Source organism: Microcaecilia unicolor, chromosome 2 (assembly GCF_901765095.1).
Source record: "Microcaecilia unicolor chromosome 2, aMicUni1.1, whole genome shotgun sequence".
Taxonomy (NCBI): Eukaryota; Metazoa; Chordata; class Amphibia; order Gymnophiona; family Siphonopidae; genus Microcaecilia; species Microcaecilia unicolor.
The window spans coordinates 280,120,789-280,147,650 of record NC_044032.1 but is presented as its reverse complement, the minus strand read 5'-3'; the positions used below and the strand labels follow the sequence as shown (position 1 = coordinate 280,147,650).

The following is a 26,862-nucleotide window of genomic DNA, read 5'->3' as shown; positions in this document are numbered from 1 at the left end:
AAAACCATATTTTCGAAAAAAGATGGACGTCCATCTTTCGTTTCAAAAATACCGTCACAGACGTCCAAATCCTTAAATTTGGACGTCCTTGGATTTGGATGTCTCTGACTTTTGGCGATTTTCAAAACCAAAGACATCCATGTCAAAAACATCCAAATGCAAGCCGGGAGGAGCCAGCATTTGTAGTGCATTGGTCCCCCTGACATGCCAGGATACCAACCGGGCACCCTAGGGGGCACTGCAATGGAGTTCATAAAATGCTCCCAGGAACATAGCTCCCTTACCTTGTGTGCTGAGCCCCCCAAAACCCACTACCTACAACTGTACACCACTACCATAGCCCTTACGGGTGAAGGGGGGGCACCTAGATGTGGGTATAGTGGGTTTGTGGTGGGTTTTGGAGAGCTCGCTGTTTCCTCCACAAATGTAACAGGTGGGGGGGGGGGGGGGTATGGGCCTGGGTCCACCTGCCTGAAGTGCACTGCGGTACCCACTAGAACTGCTCCTGGGACCTTCATGTGCTATCATGGACCTGAGTATGACATCTGAGGCTGGCATAGATGCTGGCACGAAATATTTTTAAAGATGTTTTTTGACGGTTGGAGGGGGTTAGTGACCACTGGGGGAGTAACGGGAGGTCATCCCCAATTCCCTCCGGTGGTCATCTGGTCATTTCGGGCACCTTTTTGTGCCTTATTCGTAAAAAAAACCACGTCCGGGTGAAAACGTCCAAGTGTTGGACGCCTGGGACGTCAGGGACGTCCTTGCTTTTTTCAATTATGGGTCAAAGACATCAAAGTGTTAGGCACGCCCAAGTCCCGCCTTCGCTACGCCCCCTTGAAATTTGGACGTCCTCATGACGGACTGCAGTTGGAGACGTCCAAAATTGGGTTTCGATATCTCTGTGAGGACGTCCATCTTCCGATTTATGTCGAAAGATGGACGTCCTTCTTTTTTGAAAATGAGCCTGATAGCCTACTATGTAACTTTGTAAGTCTGCTGTATGTGTTTTGAACATGAGCCTCAAAATAACATAAGTTTCAGCAGTACATAGATTAAATACGACAGAGTGAAACAACATATCTCAGGGGTCCTTTTACTAAGGCGCATAGGTGCCTGCGCGCATCCAATGCGCATCAGTTTGGAACTACTGCCCAGCTACCACATGCCCCTGGCAGTAATTCCATTATTTATGCATGTCCAATGCACGCTGCTGAAAATATTTTTTAAATTTTCTACCACATGGCGCTAACCAGGCGGTACTCGGCAGTGTACGTGCGCTCTATTACCATCCAGTTAATGCGTGAGACGTTACCGCTAAGTCAATGAGTAGTGCTAAGGTCTCAGGCCCAAAATGGACACGTGCTACTTTTTATTTTGCCACATGTCCATTTTCGGCCAAGAAAAGGGCCTTTTTTTGGAGGTGTGCTGAAAAATGAACCTGTGCGCGTTTAATTCATGTGCCTATAACAGAGTAGGCCATTTTTGGCCCACCTTAGAAAAAGGACCCCTCAGTTAATAGTATCAATTCTCATCAGTAAACAAACAGCATCAGTATTTTTATCCATAAATCATTTTTCAATGTCGCTACTGTATGCCAGCTGGAACAGATAAGTTTTTCTTTCTAAATTCCAGGATTTTTGAAATGGATCTGAATGTTAAAGGTAGTACATTCCATAGAGATGATTCTGCAACCAAAAATACTCTTGCTCTGGTATCGCACAATTTAGCACACTTCAAATTAGGTACATCCAACAAACACTGGTTTAGTGATCGTAAAAATCAAAGTTGATAGATGCCAATGTGATAGGGACTTCGTTACTGAGTGCCTTTCAAATTAGTACCAGGTTGAATCCAAGTCAGCAGAGATGATGTAGTTTTTCTGAAGGAATGAAAAATTGTGATTTTAGTGAAAGTTTATTATTGTTGCATAAACTGGCAGCGTCTCATTTGAGCAATTAATTACATCTTTAATATTTTTATTGTAAAAGTAATAAACATAATTTAATGCTAATTTAATGCCAGGTATTTGTGACTTGGATTGGCCACTGTTGGAAACAGGATGCTGGGCTTGATGGACCTTTGGTCTTTCCCAGTATGGCAATACTTATGTACTTATGACAATAATTATGTAATTCCCTGGCTTGGTGTTATTGGTGAAACCACCGTGACATATCTTAACATAGATTTTCTAATATCTCTCTCCATTTCCAGGGGGTTTGCATACACACATAAAACTGTGTATTCCATGTGAACATGGTTTACAAAATAACCTCCAGAAAGGACAAGCAGCTATGATATGAAATTGGAGTGTCAAATGGTTAGAGGAGATAACTTCTTATTTGAAGATATCTGAAACAGCCTGTCAGCAGAGGTGGTGTTGAGCAAGCATTGTGATATAGTGACATAGTAGATGATGGCAGATAAAAGACTTAAATTGTCCATCCAGTCTGCCCAACAGTCACATAGATTATGAATTCATTATTAAACCAACTATTAAACCAGCCATTTCCAGGTCCCAGACCATAGACGCCCAGCAGACACTGCTCTTACATTCCAACTACTGGGGTTGCTGTCTAAGCCAGCTCCAACCCATCCTGATCTTGCCACATACAAGATACGTACTGTAGAAGTCTGTCCAGTATTTGCCTTAGTGTACCATTCCTGCCCATCATAACACATCAACATCCATGAAACTATTTAAGTTTTGTTTTGATACCTTCCTCTTTCTATTACACAGTACTCTGTGCTTATCCCACGGCTTTTTGAATTCTGTCATTGTTTTGTCTCTAACACCTCTGCTGGCTGGGTATTCCAGGCATCGACCATCCTCTCTGTGATTTCCTGGCATTACTCCTGAGTCTACCACCCTGTCCTAGAGAAGCATAAGTAATAGATGATTCAGATATGCTTGGATACTGGGTTGACAGGCTGCAGTACTGAAACCACCCAGCCTTTTCAGCTAGGACGTGATTAAATCCATCCATCCCAAGCAGGGGTTCTCGGGACACACCTAGTCAGTCAGGTTTTCAGGATATTCTCAATGAATATGCATGAGATACCTTTGCATGCAATATCTCCATTGTATGCATATTCATTGTGGGTTTCCTGAAATCTTTACTGCCTAGGTGTGTCCTGAGGACTGGGTTGAGAACCCTGATCCAGAGGCATGAAACTCCTATCCCTGTGGTCCAAAGGGAGTCATATTTGGAGGGAAGCTGTAGGGTGTACCTGGCACCTATGCTATTGAAAGTAGCATTGATTGGACTATTGGGAAAGGAGATATCATGCCACTGGATGGATATATTTCGTCTGACTGGTTGCCAAAGAGGAAATCTGTGGCTTGGGACAGCTGACAGATCCCATTTTGCTGATCATTAAATGGAAGAGAATGTGCTCATTTGTGCTGTCTACTGAGTAATATTTGTTCCCACCATGACAGGAGGCAGGAGATTAACACAGCCAGGCAGTCCATGAAACCTGCCCTGCTCCTTATACTGGTTGGAAAAAGCATTGATTTCAGAGCATTGTTGAAAATGTTTTGAAATTCATGCCCCCCTTTTCACTTCTTTGCTTGTTTTGAGAATAAGAGTTTGTAAACTGAATACATTTGTGTTAGAAGAACTGAAATTTGATTTTCTTGTGAGATGCTTGTTCATTATTGACATCCTGCAGAATAAAGAATTATGCGTCTGTAGTGCTCCTTAAGCAAGAAAATCGGTTATTAATTAAGCTATATTTGAAGTTGCAATTTATACTATTTAAATGTTCCTGGGAACAAGGAACTTTGGTTAGGACTCTGTTGTGAAGCAGTATGCAAGTATATTTAAGATTTAGTTCAGATAAAAAAAAAAGACAGGAATGATGAGAGATCTTCTCCTGGTGATTCTCAAAACTGGTTATCAAGAACTTCTTCCCAATCTGATTTCCAGGATAACTAAAGTATGAAAATCAACATGGTTCTGAACCAGAGGAATCTAGCCAGTCTGGTCTTCATGATATCTGCAATGAATGGGCATGAAATAGATTTTGCATCCATTGACTTCATTGCATTATGATTATCCTGAACTCCAGATGTATTGAAAGTTCTGGTGATGGGGTTTGGCAAGCATCGACCTGTCCTCACAGGCCCAGAGGGTAAAGATGAACTGATAATCTACAAGTAAAAGACAAAAAGGGAATTTAGAAAGGAAGGAGGCTTTTTTTCTTTTCTTTAAAATAACTAGTGGTCTGTGAGCATGACTACTATAATGCTTTCTTTGCAGGGCAGTCCTCGAGAAAAGCAAATGCCCACTTTCAGAGGCTGCAAGGTTTATAAAAAAAAATCTAGCTGTAGTGCCCTTAATATGGATTCTGTGATGGAGGACTGCACTTTGTAAGACCGAATGGAATCTTTCACTCAGTCTCCCAAAGAAAACTCCATCCCCCTATTTCTATAAACTTGGGCACACAATTTCATGACTAGAGCACAAAATTGCTTGCACAAATTATAGAATAGGGTCAACTGTGTGCCTAACTTGCTGTATTAGGCACTAATTGACTTTATCATTAATGAGCCTTAATTGGTGTAAAATAGCTTTAAGTGTCACTAATTTGCACTTACGTACAAACATAGCACCTGACTGCTATAGCGTGCAACTTTAAAGGGGGCATGCACATGGGGAGGGTCAGGGACGTGTTTTGCAGTTGAGGCATAGCTTAGTGTGCACAACTGCCAATATTTAAGGCACGATCATTTACACCAAGCGTTGACATGGTGTAAACACTGTTCCCTCTAAGCTGAGCAGGAGCCCTCCACCTGTGGTCTTACCAGTGGAGGGGGGGGGGGGGGGTGCTGTTTCAGTATCACATTCACATTTTCACATTACAGGACGAGCAAGCTCTGTAGGACTCCAGGGAAACCTGTCTGTCCCTAGCAATTAAAAAATACAATATTGAAGCACTATTTCCCACTGGCAACAATACAGTTGAAGGACCCCCGCTCAGCTTAGAGGAAACAGGGGGCGTAAGTGCTCACACCTGAAGTTGGGTGTGTTAATGCCGACTTCCACAATATTCTATAAAGGCAATTTTGTCCAATATTTTGGTGTCTAAATTTAGGTGTCCTTTTGAGAATTTACCCCCATATGCTCAGTCTTCAAACCAAAAATTAAAAAAAAAGTTTACTGAAGTTAATTAGCAGAAATAGTACAAACATGTCTGCAGCACAGACAAAACAGTCTGTAGCATTCTATCTACATACTAGAGAGCTGCACGGCTTCCGTCCCCGCGGGAATCCCGCGGAACCCGCGGGATTCCCGCAGGGACGGAGGCAGTTCCTGCGGGGTTCCCGCGGGGATGGAAGCAGTTCTGCGGGGTTCCCACGTAGACGGAGGCAGTTCCTGCGGGGTTCCCGCGGGGATGGAACCAGTTCTGTGGGCTTCCTGTGGAAGTGTAAGCTGCATCTGCACCAGCCTCTCATCTACCGAATACCAATTTATTTGAGTGCTTTCCTCCTCCTCCTCTTCTTCCTTGCTTTAACAGCATAAATGTGGAAAGTCTTCCATTAAGGAGGTGGTAGAGTCACAAATGATGACGGAATTCAAAAAGGTGTGGGATGAACACAGAGGATCTCTAATTAGAAAATGGAAGTTATATAAAAGCTAACCTTAAATGGCTGCATGTGTGTGGATGTGTCAAGTGACGCTTAGATGGCGACTCTGGCTGTGATGAACTAGGGCTGATACCTGGCAGACTTGTATGGTCTGTGTCTCATACATGGCAATCTGGTGTAGGATGGGCTGGAAAGGGCTTAGATAGCAACTTCAGTGGCTGGAACATGAGGACAGTGCTGGACAGACTTTTACGGTCTGTGTCCCACAAATGAGAACATGAATAGGCTGGAGTGGGCTTCGATGGTAACTCCAGCAGTTGGAACATAAGGATGGGGCCAGATAGACTTCTGTGGTCTTTGTTCCAGAAACACGAAAGAAAGACCATAATCAAGTATATAATATCACACTCGTTGATTTAATGATGAATTGATCATGAGTGTGACTATTGGGCAGAGTGGATGGACCGTTCAGGTCTATTTGCTGTCACTTACTATGTTACTATTAATCCTCTTTGCTCCCAGGCCTCAGCTCTGACACAGGCACGAGAATCAGATGTCACCTGGCGCGTGCATGTGGCGGCCTCTCAGCACCCACTGCCAATGGATCAGAGACAAATCTTACATGTGCACACCAGAGTGTTCCAAGTTCCAACTTCCGTTCCTTCCTTGCCTACAGTGCTGTGGCTCAAATCCAGAAAGAGACTGAGGGAGCTGACTGGAACTTTCTTTTATGCACTTTTAAATTCTTACGGGGATGGGTGGGGATGGGTTAAATTCTTACGGGGACGGGTGGGGACGGGTTGGGATGGTTTAAATTTTTGCGGGGATGGGCGAGGACGGGTAAGATTCCAGTGGGGATGGGTGGGGACGGGTAAGATTCCAGCAGGGACGGGCGGGGATGGGTAAGATTTCTGTCCCCGTGCAACTCTCTACTACATACATACACTAGCATTCCCTTTAGTACATGTCTATAGGCATAGGCATCAGCTCTGTGGGCGCTTTGGGTACCTGAGCACCCCCAGTATTTGTCCTTATAAATCTGTAGATATGGGGCAGAAAGCTCCATACTGCAGAGCTCAAGGACGTTTAATAAAGACAGGAGATGGCATGACATCAAAAAGATGACGCCATCTCCTCTGCAGAGCCGCCATATTGGTGACCCTAAAACAATCATAATAAGTGTATCATTTCGAGGGGCTGAATTAAATGAATTCTATGCTTCGGCTATCACCAAGGAAGATTTGGGAGGATACCGGTGCCAGAAATGGTATTCGAAGCAGACGAGTCGGAGAAACAGAATGAAATCTCTATAAACCTAGAGAATGTAATGGGGCAATTTGACAAATTGAAGAGTACTGATAGAATTGAAAAATGAACTGGCGGAACTGTTGTTAGTAATATGTTATTTATCTTTAAAATTGAGCATGGTACCGGAAGATTGGAGGCTAGCCTACGTAATGCCGATATTTATTTATTTTATTTATTTTGCATTTGTACCCCACATTTTCCCACCTGGAGTAGGTTCAATGTGGCTTACAGGTTACATAGTAAGGTTCAAGGTAGCTTACAGGTTGCTTAGGAAAGTCAGTTTTCATGTTGTAGGGCAATTTGCTGCCATAAGATTTGTGGGGAAATAGGTAGTATTGGGTCTTGTGTAGTAATGGGACAGGTTCTGATGAGGTCAGGATTGTGATTATGAGGTGCTAATACGTTGTTTGCTTTAACTACAAAAGTTTGTAAAAGGTTCCAGAGGGGATCCGGGAAATTATAGACCGGTGAACCTGACGTCAGTGCCGGGCAAAATGGTAGAGACTATTATAAAGAACAAAATTACAGAGCATATTCAAAAGCATGGATTAATGAGACAAAGCCAACATGAATTTAGTAAAGGGAAATCTTGCCTCATCAATCTATTACATTTCATTGAAGGGGTGAACAAACATGTGGATAAAGGCGAGCCGGTTGATATTGTGTATCTGGATTTTCAGAAGGTGTTTGACAAAGTACCTCATGAAAGACTCAAGAGGAAATTGGAGAGTCATGGGATAGGAGGTAGTGTTCTATTGTGGATTAAAAACTGGTTAAAGGATAGAAAACAAAGAGTAGGGTTAAATGGTCAGTATTCTCGATGGAGAAGGGTATATAGTAGGGTTCTGCAGGGGTGTATGCTGGGACTGCATGCTGGGACCGCTGCTTTTTAACAAATTTATAAATGATTTAGAGATGGGAGTGAGGTAATTAAATTTGCTGACGACACAAAGTTATTCAAAGTTGTTAAATTGCGAGAGAATTGTGAAAAATTACAAGAGGACCTTACGAGACTGGAAAACTGGGCGTCTAACTGGCAGATGACGTTTAATGTGAGCAAGTGCAAAGTGATGCATGTGGGAAAGAGTAACCCAAACTATAGCTACCGGAGACTTTATGTACATGGGATATATTGGACTCTGGCAATGTGACAGGTTCCAGCCCCCAGGAGATAAGCTCTAGTCCAGGATGACGGCGAGTAACGCTTAGAGCTATCAAGTTAAGTGGATTTTGCATTACCAGTTAATTTACTGCAACAATATTTAATTTTTTGACAGTAGTGCACACCAAAAATCTTTTTTTGAAAAAAATATACATGTTGTTGAGTACACAGATGGACACGTAGAGTTTTAGATTTGCACAAGACGCAGTTTATGTGCACTATTGGTTGGTAGGAGGTGGTCTATGATTATACTAAGTCACTAGCCGGCGAGCTCGAAAGCAATTTTGACATTAATATGTCTTTGTGATGTTATGAGACACCTTCAATAATCAATATATACTTGTTGCAGTACATGTGTTTTGTCTGACTTAGGTTGTGTATTTCTGGGATAAGCATCATAAAATTGTATTGAGCTTTTCTGGGATCTTGCCAGGAATTTGTGACCTGGGTTGGCCACTGTTGGAAACAGGATACTCGGTTTGATGAAACTGATTTCTGATGTGTTTTCTGCTTTCAAACTTTGTATGTTTGCTAAGCTTTGCCAGGTTCCATGAAGCGAGCATTTTTAAAAGTTGTATCTCGCTTGTGAGTCTGACAGAACATTTCCCTGTCTGATCAAGAGCTGGATAGGCAGGATCCTCCAAAGCTAAACACTACGGCTTTTCATCCACCAGAAGGCATTGAACCTCCTGATCAGGATTATTTGTCTGCCACCTGTTAGAATTCGTTTGATATCACAGTATATTTTTTTCCTGACGTGCAGCTCCCACACAACTTGTGAATATACACCATAGTTAGAAACAAATATCTTAAGACTGGAGTGGTATCATGTTAAGCACCAAGGGCCCCTTTTATAAAGGTGCGTTAATATTTTTAGCATATGCATTAAATATGCATGCGCTAAGAGCTAGAGATGCCCATATATTCCTATAGGTGTCTCTAGCATTTAGTGCACTTTAATCATTAGTACACGCTAAAAATGTTAACGCTCCTTTGTAAAAGACCCCTCTCCCAAGGGCCAGATTCTATAAATGGTGCTGAAATTTGGGCACTGAAAAAAATGAGCACTGAGCGCTATTCTATAAACTGCTTCAAGTTGTACGTATTTCTAAAATAACACATAATACCGGGATCTGCGCCCAACATTTGGCGTGAGGAGCATAGGCATAGCCAGACATGATATTTTGGGTGGGCCTGAGCACAAATTGGGAGGGCACACAATTCCTCCCCTGCGCTTTCTGATCCCACCCCTGCTCCTGCACCAGTGACCCCCAACAAATAAACTCTGAGCTGGCAGGGATTCCCACGCCCCTGCAAGTTGGAAGAGGTCCTCTGGCATAGGGTTACCATATGTCCGGATTTACCTGGACATGTTCTCTTTTTGAGGACATGTCCGGGAAACTGGGCGGGCTTTGCCAATCTGCCCGTTTGTCTGGATTTCTGGACAAACGGGCAGGCTGGTGGGCGGACAAACGAGCAGATTGCTAGCCTCCCCTCCCCTTACTTACTACTGCCCTGGTGATCTAGTGACCTCTTCCGGCTTCGGGGCAGGAAAGAGCCCCCTGTTTCCTGCCCGGAGCGCTGCCCTGCATGCATCCTTTCCGTTGCTGATCTCGGCGCCGATTCAAAATGGCCACCGAGAGTTGAAGTGACCTCCAGGGCAGTAGTAAGGTAAGGGGGGGGGGGGTGATGGGGTGTGTGACAGGGGGAGGGGAAAATGGACAGGGGGCGGAGTGAGGGCGTGAAAGGGGGCAGGGCGGGGTGCATGGTGGGGGCGGGGCACGTGTCCTTTGGGGGGGGGGGGGACAAAATATGGTAACCCTACTCTGGCAGCCAGAATAGCTCGTTCTCCTACTTGCTGCACCCAGTGGCACTGTGCACACAGTGCTGCTGTGCCAACCTCTCCCCTCCTGCGTATGCTCAGTTTTCACACATGGGTGGGGGGATGCTTCACAGCAGTAACGCATGGACAGTGCCACCAGCTGCAGCAAGTAGGAGAATGAGCTGTTCTGACCATCAAAGGATTTCTTCCAGATGGCGGGGTTTGGGGATCTCTGCCAGCCTTAACAAAGGTGCTAGAATTATGAGTGGACCTGAGCCTACACTAAGGTGGGCTCAGGCCCACCCGAGTCAATGCCATAGATGAGAATTTACACCAGCTGAAACCTAGTGTAAATCCTTGTATTCAAACTAGGTGTGGACCCCCCAAATTCTATAATACTGTGCACATCTTTAGTGAGTGCCTCTGACCCACCCATGCTCCTCCCATGGCCACAACCCCACTTCAGTTGCTCGCTAAAAAATTTATATGTACATCTTTATAGAATAGCTCTTACCAAGATGTGTGCTTAAATCCAAATTGTTGCCAATTTAACGCCAATTGTCTCGTTACTTAAATTCCACGTGCAAATTGGGAGCGGGCTCCATTTATATTATCCTGAGGTAACTGCATTTGAAAGAATAATTTCATGTGGTTATTTGATAGTTGATGTAAATAATTTACATTTATTTTGTTTCCTTTATCTACCCTATTTGCTAGTTAAGTAGACTGTACCCTCTGCTATAATCAAAGTGATACTAAGGATAGAAACATAGAAAAATGAAGGCAGATAAAGACCATATGGCCTATCCAGTCAACCCATCCTTGCCATCTACTATGCCTCCTCTTCCTTGGAGATCCTATGTACCTGTCCCAAGCTTTCTTGAATTCAGTTACTGTTTTCGTCACCACCACCTCCACCGGGAAGCCATTTCACAAATCCATCATCACTTCTGAGTCTGTCCCTTTTCACCTTATGCGTTGCTATACTGAGACAGACCAAAAGTTCATCAAGCCCAGTATCCTGTTTCTAACAGTGGTCAATCCAGGTCACAAGTACCTGACAAGATCCCAGAACAGTAATACAGATTTTATGCTGCTTATACTTGAAATAAACAGTGAATTTTCCCAAGTCTATTTTAATAATGAATTATGGATTTTTCTTTTAAGAAATTATCCAATCCTATTTTAATTCCTACTAACCTAACTGCTTTTACCACATTCTCTGGCAACAAATTCCAGAGTTTAATTACACGTTGAGTGAAGAAAAATTTTCTCTGATTCATTTTAAATTTACTACTTTGTAGCTTCATCACATGCCCCCTAGTCCTAGTATTTTTGGAAAGAGTAAACAAACGATTCACGTCTACTCGTTCCACTCCACTCATTATTTTATAGACCTCTATCATATCTCCCCTCAGCCATCTCTTCTCCAAGCTGAAGATCCCTAGCCGCTTTAATGTTTCCTTATAGTGCAGTCGTCCCATCCCCTTTATCATTTTCATCGCTCTTCTCAGTACCTTTTCTAATTCCGCTATATCTTTTTTGAAATGTGGTGACCAGAATTGCACACATGCAGTCGCACCATGGAACGATACAAAGACATTATAACATTTTCATTTTTGTTTTTCATTCCTTTCCTAATCCTAACATTTCTATTTCCTTTCTTACTTGCTGCTGCACACTGAGCAGAGGGTTTCCACGTACCATCAACGATGACACCTAGATCCTTTTCCTGGGTGGTAACTCCTTATGTGGATCCTTGCATTACATAGCTATAGTTCAGGTTCCTCTTTCCCCATATGCGTCACTTTGAACTTGCTCACATTAAATGTCATCTGCCATTTGGACGCCCAGTCTCCCAGTCTTGTAAGATCCCATTGCAGTTTTTCGCGATACTCTTTTGATTTCACAACTTTGAATAACTTTGTGTCATCAGCAAATGTAATTACCTCGCTAATTTTTCCCATCTCTAGATCATTTATAAATGTTAAAAAGCAGTGGTCCTAGCACAGACCTCTGGGAAACCAGATTATCCATTGAGAATACTGACCATTTAATCCTACTCTCTGTTTTCTATCTTTTAACCAGTTTTTAATCCACAATAGGATGTTACCTCCTATTCCCCAGGACTCTTTCATGAGGTACTTTCTCCTCCTGTGCATTGATGCATTTCTATCATATCTCCTTCTCCCCCTCAAAAGTCAGAAGCCTGCAGCCTCCAGTCTTGATCAACAGTACAGTGCAGCAGAACAGGCTGGACTATTAAGCTGGCATCAACCCAGTAGACAGCTTTGTTTAGCTATGATAATAACTTAAGAAGCCTTAAAGATTGTTGCTCTTACATGCCCTTTTGATCTTGTAAAATCCTAGCATATATTTTCTTAGAGAGTGTGATCAATTCCCATCAATTTCAAATAAGAGACTCTGGCATTCATAGCCAATATTGGCATGTTGAATTCTTTCCCTGACACTAAAAAGAAATCCATGTTTGTTATGGAGAAGGGATTTGGTATATAGAGAATGGTTTCTGAAGGTCACAAATGACAATATCTGTAGCAGTGTGGGGTTTTTTTGACAATCGGCCTTTGCTGATCTTGATGAAGCTGGAGAAATAATTTTTTTCATGAATATTTCTAGTGATCTTTTCTAGCAAGGAATACAAGGTTTAGTTTTCAGCAGCCCTCATCTGAGTAGAAGATTCTGCCTGGTTAGTTATATTGATACTGGAACTACATATCAGCAGTTCCTGAATAACTACTGGGACCCACTGAAAACCTACATATTCAGTTCCGATCCCCAGATAAGGGGGCAGGGGGCACTAAATATCCAGTTTGCAGTCTGCCTCCAGCAGTTAATATGTCAAAAAACGCTGACTGCCACTGACAATACTGACAAGACAATATTTAGAATGAGGTGGTAGGTCATCTATTTAAGGAGAGAAAATATCAGGTAAAGTTTACTTTTTTTTTCTTTGTAAATTGACAAATAGGGATGTGTAAAACAATTTAAAAAATTCATTCATTTCCCTGAAAATCCATGAGAGCTACCCATCAGATTTTATGCAACAGAACTTGAGAAAAGTCCTGGAAATCCGGAGTGGATTAGTGAAAATTTGATGAGTAGATTTCCATCTGTCCATTGCAGATTTTGCTAAAATAACCCTGTTTCTTAAAAAGAGCTATCTGAAGTCAGTTGTGTGGTCCAAGCCTCGGCACTTTATGGGTTCTTCTGTCAAGCCTGATCCTGGGTGCATTACAGTGATGATGAATTGAAGATTGGAGGAAGAGGGAAACAGCTGTTAACTGTTAGCTTGCAGGTCCCTGGAGTAGTATAGTGGTGGGGTCCAGTGCACTGTAGACAGGTGGACCCAGGCCCATACCTGTTATAATTGTGGTGGAAACTGTGAGCCCTCCAAAACTCACCAGAAACCCATTGTATCCACATATAGGTGCCATTTTCATCCATAAGGACTATTGTAGTGGTATACAGTTGGGGGGGGGGGGGGTAGAGTGATGGGCTTTGGAGGGCTCAGAAGACAAGATAAGGGAGCAATGGTGAGATGTGTACCTGGGAGCATTTATATGAAGTCCACAGCAGTGCCCCCTAGGGTGCCCTATTGCTCTCCTGGGATGTCTGGGGGACCAGTTTGCTAAAAAATGCAGGCCTCCTCCTACATCTCAATGGCTTGATTTTCTGTGTTTTACACTTGTAGGTTTGTTTGTTTTTTTTTTTTCCAAAAATGGCCTGAAAAAATAAATCCACAGAGCACAAAACCTTATTATAAATGGTATTTTTGAAAAAAAAAAAAAAGATGTTTTGTGGTTTTCAAAATGCCATATTCCTATTCGACTTTGGGACATTTAGCATAAAACGTTCAAAGTCTGACTTAGATGTCATATCGAAAATTCCCCTTTCTGTATTACATCATCTTTGCAGCCTAAATAAATGTCGTTACAATAATCCAAATTAGCTAACGTCGTGACTTGTGCCACCAATCTAAAGGTATCAAAAGAGAAACAGTGTCTTATTCTTCTTAGTCTCCACAGTAATTTAAACACTTTAGTTGTTACTGCTTTTACCTTTGGCTCAAAAGTAAGATTTTTGTCAAATATCACATTCAGAATTTTTAAGGTGGATCCTAGGGGAAAATTGAATCCATCGGTATTCACGTCTTTGAGACTAAGCTCATTATGACGGCTTGAAAAACTAAGAACTTAGTCTAATCTTTGTTTAACTTTAAATGTGGATGTCCATGATACTAAAAGATTTAAACCAGATATTGTATTATATTTGAGAGAATATCCGCCATCTCACCATCAAAAGGAATGAACATAGTGATGTCTTCTGCATATAGGTGGAGGAGTAGCCTAGTGGTTAGTGCAGTGGACTTTGATCCTGGGGAACTGAGTTCGATTCCCACTGCAACTCCTTGTGACTCTGGGCAAGTCATTTAACCCTCCATTGCTCCTGGTACAAAATAAGTACCTCAATATATGTAAACCGCTTTGAATGTAGTTGCAAAAATCTCAGAAAGGCGGTATATGAAGTCCCATTTCCCTTTCCCCTATATCAATGGATGGTATCCCCATTTTGCAAGATTCTTCCCCAGGGCCACCAACATCAGATTAAACAGAATAGGAGGAACTGGAGAACGCAGGGGAACCCTACAGCCTTCCATGCTGAAAAGACACCTTTCATTTTCATACTAGATTATGCTTACACTTAATGCAAGTCACATACCAACTTGACTGGCATTTTTGCTCTCCTTAAATGCCGAAAAGGTGTTTTGATCAAGAAGAATGGCCTTATTTGTTTTAAATTTTGGACTGGTTTGGCTTTGGGAAATGATATATAGTGTCACGTCTGTGGTCATGACCCCTCACAGCCTCTCCCTGATTTCTGGGGGTCAGCTCCTGAGCTGGCTTCTGCCTATCCTTTCTGGAGTAGTTCTCTCTTTGGGAAGATCTGTTTCGGTTTCCTATCTCTGGCAACCGTCATCTGGGTTGGATCAATGGCGGCAGCCATCTTGGATGGCTCAAGAGTGGTAGCCATCTTGGATAGCTCAAGGGGTACAGCCATTACTACTACTACTACTATTTAGCATTTCTATAGCGCTACAAGGCATACGCAGCGCTTGGATAGATCATATCATAGGAAGCCATCTTGGAGTAACGAGGACAGAAAGGAAGCCCATATTTGGTCCTTAAAGATCTCCTGTGGGAACAGCGTCCATAGTTACTCAGATTTGCTGCAGCTGCACCTCAGGTGTGGATGGGCTTTATTAATCACCTAGAGACTGCAGTCGGTTGCCTTTGCATTGCGTCTTAGGCCCTGGTATGTGGGTGCTGGTGCACTTCTGCCTGAGAGGCTGTCTGGACCTAGGGTTACCATATGGCTCCAGAAAAAGGAGGACGGATTGAGCCAGCAGGGTTTTACTTCCATTGCTTGAAAGCAATGGAAGTAAAACCTGGCTGGCTCAATTACTTCCATTGAAAGCAATTGCTTTCCATTGAAAGCAATGGAAGTAAAACCCGGCTGGCTCAATCCGTCCTCCTTTTTCTGGAGCCATATGGTAACCCTATCTGTACCTGATTCTGTTTTTGCTGGTTTCCTGCCTTTTGAACTTTTGCCTGGACCTGGACTTTGCTTTGCTTGCCGCCTGCCTTTTGAACCTTTGCCTGGACCGGGACTTTGCTTTGTTTGCCACCTGCCTATTGAATCTTTGCCTGGACCTGGACTTTGCTTTGCTTGCCGCCTGCCTTTTGAACCATTGCCTGGACCTGTCTTCTGCTTGCTGGCTGACTGCCTAGAGACCTTGCCTGGATTTGCCAGTACGTCTGTTCTGCCTTGCTTCTGGTGTGGGGTGGTTTTGCCTGCCACTGCTGCTCCTCGGCAGTGGCCCAAGGGCTCACAAACCCAGTTCCTATTTAGTAATCGTGACATATAGCAATGGTGGAAATGCCATATCGGGTGGACAACCTCAGTCCTCGAGGGCCGCAACCCAATTGGGTTTTCAGGGTTTCCCCAATGAATATTCAGTGAAGACAGTGCAAGCAGATAGATCTAATATATAATCATTGGAGAAATCCTGAAAACCCAGCTAGGATGTAGCCCTCAAGGACCAAGGTTGCCCACCCCTGTGCTATATAGTAAACCTATAGTATATTAACAGATGCTTATCTGAGTCTTATGACCTGTACAGAGGCACCAGACAGGGATGTACACTATCATCACTCTTATTTAATTTAGCGTGTGCTATTTGTCAATCTAGGGAGATCTCTGATGTTTCAAAATTGAAAAGGGAATAGAAACTGCTTATGAAGATGTTGTTTTGCTTTATGTAACTCAGCCTGAGCAGACACTTCTGGCCTTATTACAGCTTAAATAGAAATTTGGTACCTAGTCTGGATACAAAATTAACTGCAACAAATCTGAGCTTATGCTTTTGAATAAATATTTTAATAAAGCTCATATAGCAGCATTCCCCTTTCAGGGACAAAAAAAAGGTTTAAAATATTTAGGTATTTTCTTTGGAGCTAAAAGATACTGTAACATTTAATGAGCAATGTCTACTGCAAGAAATTAAGAATATGTATAATAGTAGGGCTTTGCTTCATCTGATTTGGTCAGGGAGGATGGAAACTATTAAGATGTCTATAGCACCTGTAGTTAATACTATGAATACAATTCCACTCGTCTTTTCTAAAAATATTTTATAAAAATAAATTGAAAGATTGCTAATGTTATTTCTTTGGAAAGGGAAACACCTGAAAATTGCTCTTAAGAAGTTACAAAGGTCTAAAAAATCTAGCGGGGTGGGTAAACTTCCCACATTTCAATCGCTGTCACATGGCTTTCATGATCCATCAGAAATATATTTTTTTTTTGGGGGGGGGGGGGGGGTTGGTTGTCTACTCTGAAACATTTGGAACCATCTTTGCTAATATTAGGTCAATTCTAGATGCTTTACAGCTGAGTCATCTTCATGGTATGAAGCTACCTATATAAAATTAATGTAATTATATTATTAAATCTACAGTAGAAGCGTTACGCAGTTCAGACCAAATTTTTGTCATCAAGATGAGGGAGTCCCAGCAAGTTTCATTCTGGTATAATTTGAATCTTCAAATTCAGAAATCTACCTTGTTTGGTGTCTTTCCTTGAGCTGTATATATGCATTGCCATTTACCCAGTGTTTTTGGTGTATCAAGTTGTATAATGCAGTTAGAAGAACTTATCAGGACCTCAGCAATATGCCTATTGTTTTTGGGCGTAGAAGTTTTATCAAGCAATGGGCTCTCTAGGTTATTTGGCCTCTTATTTTTATCAACAAATACACATCCAGCATGTAAATTGGGTAAGAGCGGCCTTCATTACATTTGGCATAGAGAGATAAATGCTGCAACCTTGGACAAGTCATGGTCCCAACTTTGGACTAATTCAGTTAGTTCTGCATGGGCTTCTCTGTTGCAGCCATTCTTTTATGCGGCACATAGGGTGCTATGGACCCTGCAAAACTGGATAAATTGGATGCATCTAAATCTAATTAGTGCTGGATGTGTGTGTCTGACATTGGGAAGCTGGATCATATGCTTTTCTTTTGGCTCACAGTCCAATCTTACTGGCAACAAGTATGGACTCAAATTTGTAAAGTGTTCCATATTCAAGCTTCCTTCCCATATGTATAGTTTTGTTTCTACCACAATTTTCATATTGGTTCTCAGCAGATACTGGGAGACTTCCATATTTTACGTTAGGTATTGTGTTGTAAAGGTGACTAAAAATTGGAAGAAGGTTCAGTTCTTAATGTTTAATCTACAAACATGAAGCTATTATATTACTACTACTACTTCTTATCATTTCTATAGCGCTACAAGGCATACGCAGCGCTGTACACCATACACAAAAAAGACAGTCCATAAAAATACAAAATAACGTGATGTTAGATATATTTCTTCAAATCTTCATTACATTAAAACCCAACCCTCCTTTTAATTCATACTGTTTCCCTCACATGCTTCTCCATTTCAGGCTTTCACACCTGTCTCATATTTTCAAAGCACTTAGCCTTCCAAAGTTCCATAGGTTTCTATGGAACTTTGGAAGGCTAAGTGCTTTGAAAATATGTTTGTGTCTCCTGATAATTTTTTCCTGCCATCTTATAGGCTGTTAACGCAGCACTTTGCCCAGACACAATGTTGACCCTTTAAACCAAATCTGAAACAAGTCACAAATATTCAGGGCAGTAATTCCAGCAACTTTCTGAACCAATGTTGGCATCTTAATTGGTCACTAATGGTAACAGTCTAGGATGCAACATAGTAAAGTGAGTCAAACTTAAAAAGGATATTCCAGATATCTATGGGGCCCTTTAACTAAGTTGCGGTAAGTGCTACTGTTTGTTTACTGCAGCTTAAAATGGTTTACCATGGGCATCTAAGTAGCGCAGAATTAATGTGTGAGCCCTTACTGCCTACAAAAGAGGTAGCTGTAAGTGTTCATGTGCTAATATTTTTTAATGGCGTGTGCTAATGGCAAAATTAACACATGGCTATTAATTAAAAAAAATAGAAAGTTGACTGGCTGAGGTAAAAATGGCCATAGCACACAGGAAAGACCTGTGTTATAGTCTGCTAAGGCCACTTCTTACTGCACCTTAGTAAAAAGACCATTGTGTGAGGTTCCAAAATTCCAAAAATATGATAAAACTGATTGCTATTATAAAAAAAAATGAAAAATCTAAGTGGGAAAAGATATTTATAAATGTGCAGTTAAACTTTACACAGCACAAAATAACAAGAATTGGAAAAGAGATGGAATCTGATACACCACCTTTCTGTGATTCCAATTAAAGTGGTTTACATGTTATATACAGGTATTTATTTTGTACCTGGTGCAATAGAGGGTTAAGGGGGTCTTTTACTAAAAATTAGCTTGAGTTATCTGCAGCAGGGATCATTTTATTCCTATGGGCCCTGCAGCAGATAAGTTCAGCTAATCTTTAGTAAAAGATCCCCTAAGTGACTTGCCCAGAATTACAAGGAGCTGCAGTGCAAATCAGGGGTGTAGCTACGGGTGGGCCTGGGTGGGCCCAGGCCCACCCAGTTTAGCCTCGGGCCCGCCCAAAAGAAGATCCTTACCCTCTGCCACCCCTTCCGCAGCGCTTCTTTTAATGCTGTCGGCACTGCTGTGCACTGTTTCCCACCCCCGCGGCGGCGCTTACATTTCGCTATGGCGCTGCCTGCCAGCAACTCTACAGATGCGTCACCGACGTCCGACGTCCTGCTCCGGGGCCTTCCGCGTCCAGCCTCCGTAAACAGGAAGTTACATCAGCGCGTCAGAGGGAAGGTCCCGGAGCAGGACGTCGGACGTCGGTGACGCATCTGTAGAGTTGCTGCAGGCGGGCAGCGCCATAGGGAAGTGTAAGCGCCGCCGCGGGGGTGGGAGACTGTGCACAGCAGCCGACAGCATTAAAAGAAGCGCTGCAGGGGTGGGAGAAGTCAGGGTGCTGGCTCAGGAAGGGGAGGGAAGGGAACAGAAGGGTGAAGGGTGCTGGACTTGCCAGGGGCAGAGGGTTGGAGGGAAGGGAGAGAGGTTTGGGATTTGCAGAGGGTAGGTTGGAAGGAAGGGGAGAGGGTTGGGATTTGCAGAGGGGAGGTTGGAGGGAAGGGGAGAGGTTTGGGATTTGCAGAGGGAAGGGGAGAGGTGCTGGATATGCAGGGGGGTGGAGGGAAAGGGATGTGTTGGATACACAGAGGGTTGAAGTGAAGGGGAGAGGTGCTGGACATGTGGGGTGGGGTGGGGGGGGGGGCTGAAGGAGAGGTGCTGGATATGCAAATGATGGCTGAAAGGAAAGCAGACAGATGTGGACCTGCAAGGAGGGCTGGAGCGAAGGGAGAAAGGTGCTGGACCTATGGGAGGGGTTAGAGGGAAGGGAGAGAGGTGCAGGGAGAAAGAGCCAGATGCATAAGGGGAAGGAAAGAGAGGAAGAGAAGCTGGTTGGGGGGTGGGATCAGAGAGGAGAGGGACACATTGGTGTGGAGGAGGGAGAAAGGGGACATAGGGAAGTATACAGAAGGGAGATGATGGGCATTAGGTGGGAGCATGGGGACAGGGACACAAATGTGAGATGCTGTATGGGGATGGCACATGGGCACAGAGGGGTAATGCCTGACAAGGAGTGGGGGGGGGGGGGGACCGGGATATGGAATAGAGATAAAATGCTGGACACTGGAGAGGGGGGTATATGGACACAGAGGGGGGGGGGGGAGATACCAGACAAGGGGGAGAATAGGAATACAGAAGGGATATGCTGGGCATGGGGTGCATAGGTGCACAGAGGAATGATGATGGATGAGGGGATATGAACACAGGGAGATACTGGACAAGGAAATATAGGAAAACAGAGAAGGGAGATGGATGATGGACATGAAGAAAGAAGAAATGTCAAATAGGAGACACTGGCAAGTGAGTTAAGAGAAGACAGAGGGAAGCAGAAACCAGAGACTGGGACCAATATGATTTGAGAAAAAATGACCAGACAACAAAAAGGTATAAAAATATTTTATTTTCAATGTCGTGAATATAACATGTTGGATTTGAAATGTACATCTTGCCAAAGTTGATGTTAAACATGGCTGGGGTCCAGGACAGAAATCTAGGAAAGGACCCCAAAGTCCATTACCAGGCTGCGCCTTCAGCTTCCAGCATGCAGGCTTTCTTTGGCCAAGGAACCAAGCACAATTGCCCTAGTTCCATCCCCTAACACCATCCCTGGCATGTGCCATCTTTATATTTTGCACAGAAGCAAATGTCTTTCTTTTTTGTTGCTCTGGTGTTGTACTACATGTAAGGTCTAGTTTCTTGGGGTTTCCTTTAATTTATATTTCTAGAGTTTGTGGTCACTTATTCTGTATTTGGCATTTGTGTCTTGTGTGTGTGACTGAGGTATTCTGTTAGCATGACGTTTCCTTGTAGCATTCTGTAGTATTTTGGCTTGTTCAGCTTTCCTGATAAATGTATTTGTATTTTAGGGCCCTACTATAATATTTAAGGCACTTCTTTTTCATAGTTAGGATCTTTCTTTTTGGAAGTTAGTGTTGGCATGGTAGATTTGCTCTAGGTTCTGAGTGACTTTTGTTTTATAGATTTTTTTTAAGTTAATTTATAATATGTCTGTAATTGAGATTACACTAGAAAACAAAATTTCTTTGTATGATGAGTTTTATGGAGAATTGTCCTTGCTGTGCTCTGTATCCATTGTTGGTGGAGAGCCAGGAGGTTCTCTGGATGCAGAATGTGTGGCTCAATGGGGCTGAATAGTGCAGTCTATTGTACTTCCCTTAGCTCTCAATTGGTCTGCAGCCACTGAAGCCTGCACTGCAATCCTCATTGAAGTTATGGGGAGTGGGGTAGGGACAGAGCATGGGTGCATCAGGTTTCTGTTTTTTCTCTTTCAAAAAAGTTGGCAACTCTAGTGCCCACCCATCCAACCTGTTGGCCCACCCAAAAATTGCCTTCTGGCTACGCCACTGGTGCAAATCAAGCCCATTAGGCTACTCCTCCACTAGTGTATCTACTGCTTATAATTCAGGCCATTCTAAATTTAGTACACCAAAAATAACTTGTTCTCTTAACCCTGATTATTCATTCATGTGCAAAAACTCATTAGTCCAAAAAATTCAATTATACACTGTCAGCTGAAGGTGATATTTCTTCAGGCAACCATTTTTCAATCACCAGAACTGTTGATCAGACTTCCTTCTGCTTGAATGCCAAACCTTTGACCTGGAACATGTCCTTGCCTGGGATATCTCAGGCTCATAAAGGAAGCATAACACCATGTCAAAACGTCTGAAACAAAATCTGGTAGCAGTTAAAGAAAGCTTACCTGCTATTCTTTATTCCAAAGTGTTAAATACTGTCTGAGAAAACGTAATATACCATAATACTTTAACACTCGGTTTAACATTGCTCAGTGTGCTGCCAGTATATTAATTTTATTGTTAAAGAAAACATTTTATTTATTTCATATAGTGCAGCATGCCACAGATTTCAAATGAGCAAATAACCAAAAAACAGAGGCAATAGAAAACAATAGATCTTAGACCCAACAGTCTATAGTGTTCTCAAATGTCTTTCTTTTTAACAAAAAAAGTAAACACCTACATAGCTGTATTTTAAATGTACTGAATTAAGAGTGTCAACTGAAAATTAGAAATAAGTATAATCTTGTTACTTATTTATTTATTTATTTTATTTATTTAGATTTTGCTCACACCTTTTTCAGTAGTAGTAGCTCAAGGTGAGATATATCTCTGTCCCAGGAGGGCTCACAATCTAAGTTTGTACCTGAGGCAATGGAGGGTTAAGTGATTTGCCCAAGATCACAAGGAGCAGCAGTGGGATTTGAACCAGATTAATGAGCACCAGAGAAATTGGAGAACCCTGTGGAACTCCACATGGATTATTCCAGGTGAAAACAGGTCCATATGTGATTTAACCCTATATGACCTGCTAGTCAAAAAACTGTTCAACCAATTCAACACCACACTCTCCACACCCACCACACACCCTCCAACTCTTGCAGTAAAAGGATGTGATCTACCAAGTCAAAGACAGACGACAAATCAAACTGAAGCAACGGCATTTTTTTTCCTTTGCTCAATGGTAACTTTACATGATCCAACAAAGAACACAAAACCGTCTCCGTGCTAAAAGACGTACATAACCTGGATTGAGATGAAGGTAATACATCATGCAAGTCTAAATAATTATTAAGCTAGATGGTCACTAATCCCTCCATTAATTTTACAAAAAAAAAGGATAGGTTCCACAGGCCTGTAGTTCCAGACCAGTTCCTTGGATTTATTTGAATCCTTTGTTATTGGTGTACTAATAATTTCTGCCAAACTAGTAGGAAAAATTCCCTGAGCTAATTGGGATTCAATCCAAAAATAAACATTTACACAAAAAAAATGTGCCTGTTCCATCAGATAAGGGGGGAAATATCCAATATACACCAAGAAGAACTATATTTATAAAATAATTTGTAAAACGTAGGCCAATCAATTACTGAAAACTCCATTTTTACATCTTTGTCCAGCTGTGTTATTGTGCAGGCTCACCCTCAACCCTCGCTCGCTGTATCACTAGCCCTTACAGCCTACAAAATGGGTGTTAGTAAGTGTGCACAAACTAATTTTCTTAATGGCTGCACGTCAATGGCAACATGTAAAAGGCCATTTCTATGGCTGTAGTAATAATGGCCTTAGTGTACAGGAAAACCCAACATAAGGGTACACTATCAGCCCTATTTTCGAAAGTGATGGGTGCCCAGATTTCGACCTAAATCGGGAGATGGGTGCCCATCTCGCAAAGGCGCCCAAATCGGTATAATCGAAAGCCGATTTTAGGCGCCTGCAACTGCACTCTGTCGCGGGAACGAACAAAGTTGACAGGGGCATGTCGGAGGCGTGGTGAAGGCAGGACTGGGGCGTGTTTATCAGCCAAGCAGAGATGGGCGCCTTTGGCCGATAATTGAAAAAAATGGCCGTTTTTAGCGCGAATTTAGGCCACTTTTTTGGACCCTTTTTTTTCATGAACAAGTCCCAAAAAAGTGCCCTAAATGACCAGATGACCACCGGAGGGAATCGGGGATGACCACCCCTGACTCCCCCAGTGGTCACTAACCCCCTCCCACAAAAAAAATAGTTTAACAACTTTTTTTCCAGCCTCTATGCCAGCCTTAAATGCCATACCCAGCTCCATCACAGCAGTATGCAGGTCCCTGGAGCAGTTGTTAGTGGGTGCAGTGGACTTCAGGCAGGTGGACCCAGGCCCACACCCCCCTACCTGTTACACTTGTGGTGGTTAATGTTGAGCACTCCAAAAAACCCCAAAACCCACTGTACCCACATCTAAGTGCCCCCCTTCAGCCATAAGTGCTATGGTAATGGTGTAGAGTTGTGGGCAGTGGGTTTTGGGGGGGAGGATTTGGGGGGGCTCAGCACCTAAGGGAAGAGAGCTATGGACTTGGAAGGTATTTAAATTTTTTTTTTAACTTTTTACAAGTGCCCCCTAGGGTGCCCGGTTGGTGTCCTGGCATGTGAGGGGGGCCAGTGCACTACGAATCCTGGCCCCTCCCACGACCCAATGCCTTGGATTTGTTCGTTTTTCAGCTGGGCGTCTTCGGTTTCCATTATCGCTGAAAAACGAAACCGCCCAGCTCAAATCCGCACATATGCGATGCATTTGCTGGGCACAAACCGTATTATCGAAAAAAAAGATGGGTGGCCATTTTTTTTTAAAAATACGGTCTGTCCCGCCCCTTCATGTAGCCGTTCCCGTTCGCATTCGATTATGCCCCTCCATTGCTTCTTTTTACCCCCTATGTTATCTTTGCTTGATTAAAAACATCAAGAATGATTAAAAATGGCCACTGTCATCCTATGTTATGACCACTGAAACATACACTGTGGTTAAACTTAACCTTCGCTCTAAAAGCATTAATTATCACTATGCAAAACTATAAAATCTTTCCTTCAACATCAACTATGGTCTATTTCACTCTTTGATACACCAGACTAAAGTAAAATTTCCAGAGGTCTATGTTCAAAAAAGCCTTCTGAAATCCACATATACATATAACTTAGGTTCTGCAAAAGAATCCTGTACAGAAGGCATGGAGCCAAACAAGCTTAGCAGTAGTTAGATGGCAACATCAGTAATTGAGAAACAAAGCCAGAGCTGGGCAGACGTCTACGGTCTGTGCCCTGATCATGGCTGAACAGGTTCATCTTCAGTAGATAGAGAACAAGGCTAGTGCCGGGCAGACTTCTATGATCTATGCCCCAAAAATGGCAAGGACAAATCAAGATCAAGTATACGTATGTAGTATCTCATCATATCTTATTTTGTTGGGCAAACTGGATGGACCGCACATGCACATTATGGACCAAATTCTATAAATAGAACAAACATTGAACAAAAAATGTGAGAGTGGAGAGCTGTGGTGCACTCTGCAGTTCACTTTCCAGCTAGACGAAGTACAATTATTCATCCACGCACAGTAAATCCTATTCAAAAATTCAGAAGACCATCTTAACATCTTACTACCAATGCCCAAGCCGCTCAGCCTACACAACAGCACAGAATGGTCAACTGCATCAAAGGCCACAGAGATATTAAATTGAAGAAGAATAATTTGTTTCTTGCAGCTTAAATTTTTCCTGATTTCTTATGTTAAAGTAATAGCAATGATTCTGTGCTCTATAGTGATCTGAAGTCATACTGTGTGAAGTGTAAACAATTGTGACAGTCTAAAAACTCTGAAAGATAGTTAGAGTCTGAGAACTCAAGAAGCTCTAGCCACCAAACGATAATTTTCTAGTAGACTTTGATCAGTGTTCGAGGATTTCAGAGTGGGAAAAGCATATCTACAGGATAAGATCCAGTTGATAAAGCTGTATTAACAAATTTGGTTAAGCAAATAAGAATATTATTTAGTACCTGATTTAACAAACAAGAAGGGCAAGTATCAAGAAACTAGGACTTATTATAAAGTTTACTCAAAAACCTAGCAATCTGCCATGAAGAAACTGATTAAAATCCATTCCAAGGTGTATCACCAGGAATCGCTTCCATTATTTAAGAAGATGATATTTTAATAGCATTACAAGGAGTGCTAAAAGCAAATGATTTACCTTATTTACTCTAAACTGAAAAAAAAAGAAATGCAAGATTCTCAGCTGTGGGTGGCAATGTTTCCAATGACCTAGTAATCAAACTTGTGCTAACCAATGAGAGAAGGTGGAGTTTTCAGATGAACCAATTTGTGTCGCGTTATGATAATTCTGATAGAAGTGAGCCCTTGTGCTGACACCATCCAGTGGTGACAGGCAGGCGACAAGCCTCTGGGTCTTTACCTGAACCAACCACCGTTCCCTGAGAGTTGATCCCTCAGGTGCGGGTGGCCAGCAGGACTGGAGGGTCCTCAGTAGAGCAGTTGGAAGGCGTCGAGAAGGAAGCAAGTGCTCAGCCTGGCTGAGCGGAGCATGGGCCGGCTGAGGGTAAAAGTAGGCTCTGGCAGAAATACAGGAGTTCCAGGCCCGAGTCAGGTCAGGCGGCAATCCAGGCAGAGGTCAGATCAGGCGGCAATCCAGGCAAGGTCAGAATCCAAGCAGTGGTCAGGTCAGGCGGCAATCCAGGTAAGGTCAGAATCCAGGCAGAGGTTAGGTATGGGATCCGGAGGCAGAGAGCATGAACACCGGCAGACTGCAAACAGGACTTGTTGCCAAAGCCCTACTTGGAATGGGAGGCCCAAAGATAAGGGGAGGAAAGTGTTGGTTGGTGGGGCACTGCCCCAACGCTTCCAGTATCCAGGATTGTGACCCAGAAGTGCGTGCTGCCTGGCGTGGGAGCAACAGTGGCCAGAAGAAGATGCACTGCCGAGAGGGAGTCAGCAGTGGTGAGGCAAGCTGCCAAGGTAAGGCAGTGTGACAATTTGTTTTTCAAAATATGATTTTTTTCACCTCATTCACAGCCTGTTATATATTGATTTATCTTTTCCCTCCAGTTCTTATAAGATATATCATCTTTCTGTCTCTTCCACTTTCTTTCTAATCTTCTACAACTGGTTCTCAAGTGGCCCAGGTCTGTATTACACCAGGGAGAGGTTTTAATTTTAGTATTCTTCTGATGTCATCATGAAACTGAGATTAGTGCCATTTCTCTTTTGGATTTCAAAAAGAAAGAGATGCTTGTATTAGAAAGATGTGAGATTCAGATCGAAAAGGGATGAAGATGATCAGGCTTAGAGACTGAAAGAAAGCAAAGAGCAAACACATGGCTCAGATACAGAGGGCATATGATCTGATTGAGTTTGTGAGACAGAGAAAAGTCCAGGTGTATGATGCACAGAAGACAGATTCCATAGCAAGAGTGTTCTGGGGCCTGCATGTTGCATTCTCTGGGTGC

The 26,862-nt window shown here is 42.7% G+C and overlaps 1 protein-coding gene across 1 annotated transcript in view; it reads left to right on the top strand.

Moving 5' to 3' along the window:
- SLC24A2 (solute carrier family 24 member 2) overlaps nt 1-26,862 on the top strand; it is a 399,922-nt gene that overhangs the window by 142,922 nt on the left and 230,138 nt on the right. Inside the window, 1 exon segment of the mRNA XM_030192433.1 lies at nt 10,669-10,695. Coding sequence (XP_030048293.1) covers nt 10,669-10,695 — 27 coding nt within the window.